Genomic DNA, 13,066 nt, shown 5'->3' on the forward strand with positions numbered 1-13,066 from the left:
AATTGGTAAAATAAACATTTATGTTTAATGTGCCTATATCAAATGCTTGCCACGGGATATAGGTAATATTCGAAAGACTTCTGCGACGCCATCATAAAACCAACAGGTGACGTGCATTGTGTCAACAGTGAAATAATAAAAATCCTCCTTTTCTTGGTTTCGAACGTGAACTGGGCGCGGATCCTCGCTGAGTATAGAAGCAGTTGTTTCCATGGCTTCTGTGGAAGTTCGAAGGAATTTTAAAGTAAAATCTGGGTCATCTGATTCCCGCGAAAACATATTCAATTGATGTACAGCTCTATCAGTAAAAGAAACTTGGAGTTTCGGAGAAGATGGCTGATCTATCCAATTAGGAGTTCTGACACAAACACCTTTTGGTGAGGTATTTTCCCATTCCTCCTCACATAGACAACCTTCAATACAACTCTCCCGAGATATGTTTTTGTCTTTGCATTTTGTATTGGAAGTCGAACGAGGATTTAATCCCTTCTCATTGTGAATATTTTTTGGATAAATGTTATTATTTAAATATGACTGTCTTCTTTCTATTTCTTTCACATCAGAATTATCTAACAAAGACTGCGGGGTATCGTACTCAGGAATAAAAGGCTTGATGTCCAGTATCGGGGTACCATCTAATAGATCGACTCCATTCAGATACAGAGTTCTGTCTGTAAAATAATATAATTATACAAACGTGCAGTCTGTATATGTTTTAAGTTTACTTTCATGTATTATCATTTTTTAAAAGGACACCCATTGACAGTTGATTAATTGGTGCAAACGTGAATGTTTTATTTCATATTTTATCGATATCGATGATTATGATTTAGCGCACTAAAGACGGTTTCAAATGAACCTGAACAGGGGCCTTTGAATATTAATTCCGCTTATACAAGACTAAGTACTCGTATACAGTATCATTCTATGCTTTTTTCATTTCAAAAGAAAATACACAAATAAAAATGTCTTAAATAGAGTTCCCTGCATTATACCTTGAACGCAATCAAGTTTGGCTAGCGATAGTCCTATTGGATTAGGTCGATGTGGTGATCTGGTTGAGAACAATCCGACCTTTCTGCCATGTAACCTTGGAGGGCTAACCTTAGAACGGACAAATTCTTTTTCGTTCTTATGGAATATAAATATTAACCTGTAATTTAAAAAAATGAAATCTTCTTTAATTATCGACCTATTGATACAAGATAATTTTACAGTGAAAAACCCGGAATAGACCTCAATAGACCTGCAGCACTACTGGTTTGAATTTACAGTAATTAAAGTGATTTTTCTCTATCACTGCCCTAATCATAATAAAATCCAAACTGCATCCAGAAAATCACAAGTAGGGTTTTAAATATTAAAATCAAAAGCCTGAAAGGCTTCAATGGCGTCGAACAAGAAAAACAATTTTTAAAGATCTGCAAATAGGTCAAGTGAGTGACTCCGGTAACATAATAATAAAATTTTAAAAAAAACAGTCTTAACACAAATACAGTATAGGGCCTGATAACGTTGTGTCCTGGTCCGAATGAGTCAGGGTTCGAATTGACCAGACATCGTCAGAAATGTCCATCCTCTATATCAATCTAATTTCTTTTCAGTCAATCGAAGACATACGAAGGGTTTCATAAATTATTTTAATTAATTGCCATTTTCAGAGTGTTGTTCTGTTGTATAGTGATTTCATCTTAACTACATCCATGACTCTAATGTTACAAGTACGATCGACTTACGATAGGGCGCGGTAAACAAATGGAGGAAATGGATAAATACAGTAATACTGGCATTACTGGTCAATATCGTGAGTTGTTCGGCTAAAATTGGATTGAAGATCGTAAAAGTAAAGCTAAGATTAAGAAATTCAATCTTTATAGTCGTGTTGTATTCGTGTTTATTTTGTAATTATTTTACCGTATTTAAGATTATTTGTGTTATAGTAATCGGTCCCTAAATGTGATTCATGTCATTCGACGCACCCTCTCAGTAGAAATTCATCCGCAACAACCATAACGTTTTTCTTGCGTAAAAATTAAACATAATATCGTTGTTTTGTAGTAGTATTAATTGAAAATACAATTGATTTGATTTTATATTCAAGCTATTATTCATAGTGAACGTTTTAAAAGAAATTGGTTTACAGCTGTTGCTATTTTCTATTGCGGATGCATCCACTGACACGTGCGGTCGCGTAAACCTGACTGATCCCTAGATGCCGATCGGGCAAGCCCAACGCCATAAAAAAACCGTTTACGAAGATTTACACTGACTGCATATTTAAAAGTGTCATCGATCGCGTGTTCGAATGCTAAGACACAGCCTTTAATCGAGAAAGATCTTAACAATTACTATGTTTTGTAAAAAAATTAAAGGATGAACATACCAGACATGAGAGAATTTATCCAGACCTTCTAACATATACTGGGGATTGTTGACCTCATGATGGTCCAGTGTCAGTACGCCTCGTGCGTGGTGACAGATCGTGGGCTGGCGCGGGGTCCCTCTCTTGTGGCAGAATAAGGAACTCATATATCCGATCGGCTTTATTTCACCTGCAAAATTCTAAATATAGTCTACAAAAAAGCCATGTGACCCATGTCATGATCGGATAAACGGAAAAAAAACACAGACAAAACGGTGTGAAAATAATTACTTAATAATTTGTATGAAAATTATCGATCAACATTCCACTAACGATAAATTGCATTTGCTCACAAGGTCACTATATTGACATAGCATTTGTAAAATGTTCACTTTAAACAAGACAGCTGATATCCTTGTTTAATCAACTTCTTTATCAGCTCCATGCCTCGTTTTGAACAGTAGTTGTGTGAACGTAAAGCATGCTCTAGCTCATGATACATATGGAGAGATATAACGAACAATAATCAAGCAAAAAAGTCCATGAAACAATACACATTGGGAGCAGGGCAAAAAGTAATTAATATATCTAATCAACAGAAAGATTACTCTAAATACAGGTGATTGTGGTATACTGCTTTTTAAATGAATATGAAACAAGTGCCAGACTCTGTCGTATCTTTTGCAAGTATCTCGATTTCATATACAATAGGAATAAATGAAACACATAGGAATGAAAATGCAAAAATGTTCTGAATTCATTTGATTCGCGCAAAATTTCTACAAAAGATATTTCAATTATTAATGATATTCAGTTGAAATTCGGTATCTCGAATACCATGGATATGTCGAGTTGATTTGAAAATCCCCTTTCGGGTTGTACTTCATTTGTTGATTTTGTAGAATAAATTTATCGATAATTACTGTTCAAATTATCTCATCGACAGGTCCTGTGTTTTCTTCAGCGGTCCGACATCGACTTTTTGTGCCCAGTATGACATAAGAAATGTTAACTGTTTTATTACAGAGTTGTATCGGTAATACTTTTCAAGTTTTGTAAGTAAATGATAATTGTTATTGCTTTAATTTTTTAAAAATTTTAATTAAAAAGCTTTAAAAATGAAATACACAAAATTTATCGCAAGCACTTTCCAAAGTTTTGGTGGCATAAAAAAAGAGAACTATTTTCCCTACCCCGCAAAGGGATGCATCTTCACAAAATGTGGCTTTTATGAGTAAAAAGCGCAATTAGCGCATTAAGTGCCCGCCATAATACGCAAGTTTCGAGATTATATTGAATATTTTTACCTTTGCCATTGCAACCAGTGCCCCAATATGAGTCCGCAACATTATGCATCAGTACCCTTTTGTTTGTGCTAAGAAGGTATTTTTTGAACTCAGCACATTGGTTGAATTTAATAGCCAAAACTTTTAGCATAATTTTGTTTTTGATTGAATGCCAATGAGAGGTGGTATTTACAAGTTTTGAAATTTGTTTACTTATTTTAGCTGTCGGAGCGTTTTGAATTTGGTTTGCCAAATAGGGGTCAGAGTGCTCGACAGCTTTTAAGTACTGATACAAATGTTCCGAACTCTGAAATATAAGACCCTGGTACATTAGAACACATGGATAGAAGTTTGAGAGGATATGGTGCTCTCCCTTGAAGTAGATGGGAGAGCTGGGAGTTGGATTTGGAACAGGAGAGGAGCTTGCAGTTGGATGTTTAATAGATGCTGTGACAGGAGGAGGAGATGCTGAGCGAGGAGGAGGAGAGGGAGGAGAAGCAGTGCGAGGAGGAGGAGAGGGAGGAGATGAACAGAGTAACAAAAGACAAAACAAAAGAACCCCCAATCTTTCTTGGACCTTTATTTATTCATGACAATAGTGACTTTGAGTCATACAGTAATTTCTTCTTTCATTTGAGGACAAAACTTTCAGACACTGATAAGTCAAAATTAATCTTTGGGTCAGATGAAGAAAAGGCACTAGTAAAAGCAATTACTGAATGTTTTCCTGAATCAAACCATCTTTTGTGTAAGAGACATCTTTATCAAAATACAAAACAAAAACTTGTTGATGATAGTGTAGACAAGGCAGACAGACAAAAAATATTGGACCTCATTTTCAGTGATGACGGGTTGATAAATTCTGACGACAGTATTTGTTTTGATCACATTTCGGAGCAAATAGAAGACCTATCAAAGGACCTTTCAGGAAAATTTCTAAAATATTTCAAAAAAATTCAACCAAATCTCAAAGAAAAAGTCAACAACCCCATCAGGCATGACATTGTTGATAAACCGTGGACAAATAATAATTCTGAGTCATTAAATCATGTCTTAAAACAAGCAATTGATTGGAAATCAAAACCACTCCTTGATTTGGTTAATATACTGACAACACTTATAGAATCACAATTTAAGACAGATTATTTTATTAACATATTAAATAATCTCATTTAATTGACGAAAAGTCTTGTTGTTGATATACTTATACTAAGTACGAGTTAATTTGGTCGCAACATTACTTGGTACGACTTATCTAATACAATCAACTTCCGTTTCCGTTGTTGGTAAAATTGAGGAGGACCTGCAAAACAAAATTTTCTATCACAATAATTATCTGCTGCCATCCGAGGTGCTTTCCTAAAAAATGCCACCCGTACGCACACGTACATCGACTAGAGGGAGGAAGGAGTATGCAAGGAGTTTTGTGACACCGTCCAGGGGCAGGGGGAGAAGACGGAGGCGAGAGGGCGAGATGTCGCAGACCACTCGACCACATGGCGATCTGAACGTTGACGACAGCCAAACACCAACGGGGGCCATCATTAATGTGGCCAGTCAGAGTCATAGTCAGAGTCAGAGTCAGCTTGACGTTCAGCCCCTTGAGGAAGCTACTAATCAGGAAATTGTGGGGGAGATTCAGGGATCTGGCGCCGGACGCAGACGCTTGGCCAACTCCAATACCCGTCCAGATTTGGCAGATCTAACCACAGAATCCAGAAAGTTAATTTACAATTCCCTAGCTCCTAGCACACACAAGACTTACCAAACTGCTCTCGAAAAATTCCAAAATTTTGTCAAAATTCATTATAATCAATTAGTTGTAACTTGGCCCATAACAACACCTGTTTTACTTAATTTTATAGCTTATTTGTCAATCCATGAGCATGCCGCTAGCACTGTACAATCGTACGTAAGTGCAGTTGCCTTTTTTCATAAAATTCGAGGGCTCCAGGACCCATCAAACAATTTTCTTGTCAGAAAAGCATTACAGGGTCTAAAGCGCACTAGGGGTACAACACCGGACTTGCGTTGTCCTATTACTTTTTCAATCTTGCGCCACATCATAGCTTCACTACCAACAATTTGTCCACCATATGAAGTTAAGCTGTTTACATGTGCTTTTAGTTTGGCATATACTGCATTACTCAGAGTAGGGGAATGCACGGCCACAGGTTGCAACACTAACTCACATTTTATTCAGTTTCAAGGAATCGAAGTTAAGCATCGCACCAATGAAGTTCGAATAACAATCCCACATTCAAAATCTCAACAAACAAGCGGACAAACTCTCATTCTTCAGGGTCAACCACATTCTCCGATATGTCCAGTTAGATGCATTAGGGAATTTTTAAAAGTCAGACCAACCACACCTGCATCTCATATTTTCTTAGTTCACAGTGACACGGCACCTCTTACTAGGTTTCAGTTTAATGCAGTATTACAAAAAGCTCTCAAAATTTCGGGAACACAAGGATACTTTGGCACACACAGTTTCAGGATTGGGCGGGCTACCGATATGGCACTACAGGGGGTTTCTTACGATGCCATTCAGAAAGCAGGCAGGTGGAGATCACCTGTTTTTCTAAAGTATATTAGGATTCAAAATCAGTAGAACTGTAAAATAATTTTTCAAAAAGTATAACATTCAAATTTTTGCAAGATTACACTAACCCAACCCAAGAATTGTAGGTTCCCCAACACAGATATGGATACTTGGATCTTCCATACCTTATTGGGCTGGACAGTTTGCCAGATCGACTCGCCTCGGAAAAGATCTGGACTTACCGGTTAACATCCTATGGCATGCTAAAAGAGGGATGCAGTGGCACCAATTAGATCCAGAGGTCATGAGACTCCTCAAACACCATGCACCGCCAAATATCCTCATTATCCATTTAGGGTCAAATGACCTTGTTACAGAAGGTTTAACAAGTAAAAAGTTTGTGGAAGAAATAACATGTAGCTTACTTCGATACAATGCACTTTTACCAAAAACAAAATTAGTATGGTCTTCTATTCTTCCTCGCTTATATTGGCATGGTGCACCTTTAAAAAGTGGCCACAAGATTGACAAAAAACGCAGGAAAATAAACAAGCAGGTCAACAAGTTCATTACAGAATTGGGGGGTAGTTTTATTCTGCATGATAATATATCGGTCAACAACATAGGTCTGTTCCGTTACGACGGGACACACCTCTCTGATGAGGGCAATCAGCTGATGTTAAATAACCTTAGGTCGGGTGTGCTTAAAATAATTAATGAGTAAATGATGGGTGGTTTTTGTTGGCATGGGGTATGGAGGAACATTATATCAATGTATGTGGCGGGTCTGGGGGGATATAATTGGGAAGTTTTCAAATTATCTGGCCTTGTGGTTTCCCCCCATCTGCCATTTAAGACAGAGGGTGGTTTGTAAAAAGCAAAATTTACATATGTATGTGTTTGGAAAGTTATAGATTGGGGTCACTCAAGTTCAACAGTCTTGGTGCCCACTCCACCTCTATACACAGGAGGGGAGGCTCAGTCCTGGAGTACATGGTATAGTACTAACAACCAGGTGCAATCACTGGGAAACGGGGTAAACGGATATTTTGAAAACTCTTCCAATCCCAAATGGGTGGTATTTTCATAGTTTGGGATTTTGGTACTGGCGCTCAAAGCCAGGCCACCAGTTTGCCCGTTATACTTGCTAGGTTGGTATACTGGATATCCCCTCGGACCCTGGGTTAACACAATGTGGCCATTTACTTCCATTGTCCATTTTTGTCAAATCGTAAATTGTAATTGTGTGATGTTTTGTCTGTTGATTTAATAAATTTGAAAAAAGAAACATGTGTTGTCACTGTTGTCAGGAGAACAGTTGAGAGAGTAGAGGAAGAACAAAACTCATATGAAATACAAGAGTCTGTGGTGTCAAATGCGTTTATTTTGAATGTTCAATTAAGACAGATTATTTTATTAACATATTAAATAATCTCATTTAATTGACGAAAAGTCTATTGTTGTTGATATGCTTATACTAAGTACGAGTTAATTTGGTCGCAACATTACTTGGTACGACTTATCTAATACAATCAACTTCCGTTTCCGTTGTTGGTAAAATTGAGGAGGACCTGCAAAACAAAATTTTCCCCTCCCACCCTTCCCTATAAAGCAATATATAGATAAATATGGGTAATATAGATATAATTTCAAAATACCCTTAAATTCAATAATCTGCCGTAAGAATTTTATTTTTCAGAAACAACAGACTTCACCTTCAATAGGAGCAGTCCAAGCCGTGTGTGATACAATGGATCGTGGGCGCTTCCCTAAGCAGATGGCTTATTGAGGGATATACATGACTTTAACTGTGAATTATAGACTTCAGGAACTTTTTATTAAAGTTTTACCCTTAATCTCTTCATTCGTCGCATTGTGTTAGGGGGGCGGGTCTGCGGGGATATAATTGGGAAGTTTTCAAATTATCTGGCCTTGTGGTTTCCCCCCATCTGCCATTTAAGACAGAGGGTGGTTTGTAAAAAGCAAAATTTACATATGTATGTGTTTGGAAAGTTATAGATTGGGGTCACTCAAGTTCAACAGTCTTGGTGCCCACTCCACCTCTATACACAGGAGGGGAGGCTCAGTCCTGGAGTACATGGTATAGTACTAACAACCAGGTGCAATCACTGGGAAACGGGGTAAACGGATATTTTGAAAACTCTTCCAATCCCAAATGGGTGGTATTTTCATAGTTTGGGATTTTGGTACTGGCGCTCAAAGCCAGGCCACCAGTTTGCCCGTTATACTTGCTAGGTTGGTATACTGGATATCCCCTCGGACCCTGGGTTAACACAATGTGGCCATTTACTTCCATTGTCCATTTTTGTCAAATCGTAAATTGTAATTGTGTGATGTTTTGTCTGTTGATTTAATAAATTTGAAAAAAGAAACATGTGTTGTCACTGTTGTCAGGAGAACAGTTGAGAGAGTAGAGGAAGAACAAAACTCATATGAAATACAAGAGTCTGTGGTGTCAAATGCGTTTATTTTGAATGTTCAATTAAAGACCTTAGAAAATCACTTGTTGGCGTAGGACAATTAAAACTAGTAGACACACATGAACATTTCAGAGTTTCAAAATCAGTGTGGGTGACCAAAACGACGGACGAACGCGATAGGTTGTACAAAAGATTCAAACTTTTTATTCCGCCAGATAAAACGACGCTTACATCAACTGACGGTACTACCACTATAGTTAGACCACGTACCTTAGGTAAAAAGATTGGACAACAAAAACGTAAAAAAGTGGACAGGACTACAACTTTCAAAAAATCTAAAATACAGTAGATCAAAGGCCAATAATCAGTCAGTTTTAAACCAGGAACCCAAAAATGTTTTTAAAATTGTATAATTATTATTTTTTCTAGAGTAGGGTTAGTATCAGGCAGTATTTCCCCCCCCCCCCCCCCCCCGCCAGACGGGTGCAGACCAGTGAATACTGTTTGGTGTTGTGTTAGGTTAGAACTTAGCATAGGGTTAGTATCAGGCAGTATTCCTCCCCCGCCAGACGGGTGCAGACCAGTGAATACTGTTTGGTGTTGTGTTAGGTTAGAACTTAGAATAGGGTTAGGATCAGGCAGTATTCCTCCCCCACCAGACGGGTGCAGACCAGTGAATACTGTTTGGTGTTGTGTTAGGTTAGAACTTAGCATAGGGTTAGTATCAGGCAGTATTCCTCCCCCGCCAGACGGGTGCAGACCAGTGAATACTGTTTGGTGTTGTGTTAGGTTAGAACTTAGCATAGGGTTAGTATCAGGCAGTATTCCTCCCCCGCCAGATGGGTGCTGACCAGTGAATACTGTTTGGTGTTGTGTTAGGTTAGAACTTAGAATAGGGTTAGTATCAGGCAGTATTCCTCCCCCGCCAGACGGGTGCTGACCAGTGAATACTGTTTGGTGTTGTGTTAGGTTAAGTTAGGTTAGGAACATAATTTTTTTTATAAATGTTGCTAATTGAATTATAAATTCCTTTCTATTAATTTTTTTTATAATTATTAATTTATTGTCAATTACTTTCATTTGGCTGTAATTATGTTTTTACATGAACAAAAGATTGACTAGGAATAATGATAAAGTGTGTTTTTTTTTTAAAGTTTTTAATTTTCTTTTTATCTTTCGGTCATCTTTCGGTCCTTTGGCTTTAATATTTTTGTTTCAAAGTTCAAATCATGGCTCTACAATTAAGGAGGCCTCCACGTGGCTAGAGCTGGGAACATAGGGAAACTATGAATATTATTCAGGTACTAATTGAAAAGGTCTTTATTAATTTATCATTATTATTAGTATCAAAATTATCAAAATTCATATTTTCCTTATGTGTGTGCTAACGTCCTTAAAATGAAATTTATATTTAAAACATATCACCAGGTTTTAAAAAGAAGATCATATTACAAAATCATTTATTTTACAATTCAATAATGAAAGTCAAGAACAATGATCAGTGTATATACACATGCCCTGCCAGAGGGGGGTTGGTCAGACTAGCTGAGAACAGGTGTTTGAACAAAAGGAGTTTATTGTCAACTTGATCCAAGTGTCAACAGCTGTGTATATAGTGCATGTACACACACACACAGGGGTGCCTCTCTATCCCAGTACAAAACAACACAGCTAGCTGATGTTTAAATAATATTCTCACCATATTCTCATAATACCCACTTTACAAGTGCTTAGCAATTATGCACATCTTTTAATTTTTATGAAACTTTTTCATTTCATAAACCTGGATTCTAATAATTTCATTCTAATGGATACATATTGCTTTCTAATATCAATGAATATAATTATTTCTATTGCACACACACACACACAAAAAAAAAAAATAATTAAAAAAAAAAGAACTCCCCCAAATAAAACAGAACCAATAAAAAACAAATCTAAGTAACTGGAAAATAATAATGAATGCATGAATACTGAATTTCAAATTTAAAAAAAAAATAGAAAGACAAAAAAAATTATACCTTAGAAATTAATTAAATTAACAACTTGATTAATTAATTATTTTAACTTAATTATATATTATAAATGATTGGAATTAGAAAAAAGGAACTTTATTAATTGATTAATTGCCTAGTTAAATTCATTAAAAAAATCAATCAATTAGTATTTTCACTGTAATGTCTATCAACAGGTTAAATCACAACGTTTTTATGTAACAGTACACATCATCAGCTATACAAATATTTTCATATTTTCCATAATGATTTTCGATATAAAATTATCTTTGGTATGTACAAACAAGTGTGTATAAAAGTATTCAAGTAGGCAATGAAATATGTTCATATTAAATCATAATTCATATTTTATTTCATTTAGGAAATATGTAAATATTTAATGCTTCGTTTATAGTCTTAACTTTCCTTTCATATTTTTTTTGAACATAAAAATCATATATTATATTATTCACTTTTGATCAAGATTACGCTAATGATTTACTCGAAACGACTTCAGCGATCGCGATTTTAGATCGGGCGTGGTGTACGGTATATGAAGAATAGAAGAAGTGACGCCCGATTTCTGTCGACTCGGAGGTAAGATTGACTATAAAAGTTTACGGATATCAATATCAGTCATTTAAACATCACCATAGGGTTTTATGTACCCCAAATCATTCAATTTTATGGGGCTTCTACCACTTTATTGGGGCTTCTACCCTCCTGTATGGGTATTCTCCAAAAAACGGGGGGCTTCTGGAATTTCCAGTTACCGCTATAATTTAAAGTAGATTTGTAAATATGCATAGTTGAACTTGATAAAATCATCAATTAAATGCATCACTGCTTAATATCATTATCTTTTTATAACATTTAATAAATTTTAAAAGCCATAAATATCGTTCATTTACTTATGCACGTTTGTGTACAGAAACAACCTGTCCCGCCTCCCTGCCGAAATGGATACTTTTTGCGCCTCTATCGTAGGAGAGTTACAATCTCGAAACTGGCGTATTGGGTTTACATTATTTACGAAGGTAGTTCTGAGTTCACAAATCATCAATTTTGAATATAGCTTTAACAATTCTAAAAAATAGAACGTTTAAACTTTGAATGTATTTCACAAGCACTTCTTCTGCACAAATTAGCACATGATCTAAAGACAGTGATCGACATTTTACGTGTATTAGGCCTACCTTACCTAAGCTTTTAGTGAAGTAGAATCGCAGATTATGTTTTCGTAAAGCTATCCATTGCACACACAATTGTCTAACGTCTGTTGTTCTAATTAATGAAACTGAAGACATTCCTTCCTTTTAAATTCATTGAAAACATGTAATCATGTCTTCAAACTTGGACCATGTGTAAAGGTACGGAAGCCTACAATTGTCAATTTTCCATAAAATCGATTCATTCAATATCGTTTTCAAATTATTCTTAGTCTTCTACCAATCACATAGGAAACAAGAACAAATTTTTGCCCCCCCCCCCCCCCCTTTCACGGAAAGAAGGGTATATCATTTGTTGTCTGTCTACTTGTCTGTCCGTGTAGCAATCTTAATTACTGTCTGTTCGCCAAAAACTTGAACCTTGCCCACCTTAACCTTAACCTTGCCCACAACTTTTTTTCTGGGTGGGACTAGGGCTTTCGTATTTCACAGGTGTATAGACGACTTTCACATTCCTCAATAATATGTTGTAAGCGGCCCGTGTCAAAGGTCAATCGGCGTAAAGTCTTTAACCTAAGCGGCCTTATTGCTAAAACAATACTGAGCGGGTATTATTTCGACTTGTTTATTTATCGAATTACTGTATTTTGAGCCATTTTACGTATACACAATTTGATATAGACTTACACTATGGATCCTGGAGATCAGATTTACACCCTGCAAGAATTCCAAACGTGGAAAACGGAAAATTTGAAGGCCTATTTAACCAAGAGGGGTCTGTCTAAAGAAGGTACTAAAGAAGAACTTGTAGCTCTTTGTTTTTCTGCTTCCAAGTTAAATCTACCTATTATTCCAACAGCTCGTGATATTTTAGAACATAATGCTAAGTGCTATGAAAGTATTTTATCTGCTTGTGGAATCCAAGACCCCCTGAAAACATACGAAGGATGGATGGACGAGAAGAGTGCAATAGATAAGTGGCCACCGACATTTTTGTCTGACATTACTCAGTTTTTATTAAAGCATGGAGATGTCTCCCTTACAAATTCACTTCTCAAAGATTACAAGGTTGGCAAAGCATATGAATATTTTACAAGTGGCTGGCTCCAAGAAGTTTTTTATTACCGTTTGACAAGCGAAAAGAAATGCATCTTAAGAGCAAAGTGCACCCTCTCCCAACGAATTCGAGATGATTTACATGACTGCTGGGCAGCAATTTCGGAAGAGGATGGTGAGGTTTTGGGAGCCTACTGTACATGTACTGCAGGG

The 13,066-nt window shown here is 36.5% G+C and overlaps 1 protein-coding gene across 2 annotated transcripts; it reads right to left on the reverse strand.

The window, feature by feature from the left end:
- Nucleotides 1-2: 2 nt before the first annotated feature.
- LOC134278806 (tRNA (adenine(37)-N6)-methyltransferase-like) lies at nucleotides 3-11,961 on the reverse strand. Of its 2 annotated transcripts, none has more exons than XM_062761095.1 (4): nucleotides 11,830-11,961; nucleotides 2,384-2,562; nucleotides 996-1,153; nucleotides 3-671 (listed from the first exon to the last, which is right to left on the reverse strand). In XM_062761095.1, the coding sequence occupies exons 2-4, from the start codon at nucleotides 2,527-2,529 to the stop codon at nucleotides 34-36; spliced, it is 942 nt and encodes a 313-aa protein (XP_062617079.1). In that variant the 5' UTR covers nucleotides 2,530-2,562; nucleotides 11,830-11,961; the 3' UTR covers nucleotides 3-33. The 2 variants fall into 2 exon arrangements, with proteins under 2 accessions (XP_062617079.1, XP_062617078.1); XM_062761094.1 differs by having other exon boundaries at nucleotides 2,384-2,552; nucleotides 11,830-11,955.
- Nucleotides 11,962-13,066: the final 1,105 nt, after the last annotated feature.

The sequence above is a fragment of the Saccostrea cucullata genome, unplaced genomic scaffold (assembly GCF_032062105.1).
Source record: "Saccostrea cucullata isolate Sc308-1 unplaced genomic scaffold, CSIRO_AGI_Scuc_v1 ctg491, whole genome shotgun sequence".
In the NCBI taxonomy this organism is placed as follows: domain Eukaryota; kingdom Metazoa; phylum Mollusca; class Bivalvia; order Ostreida; family Ostreidae; genus Saccostrea; species Saccostrea cuccullata.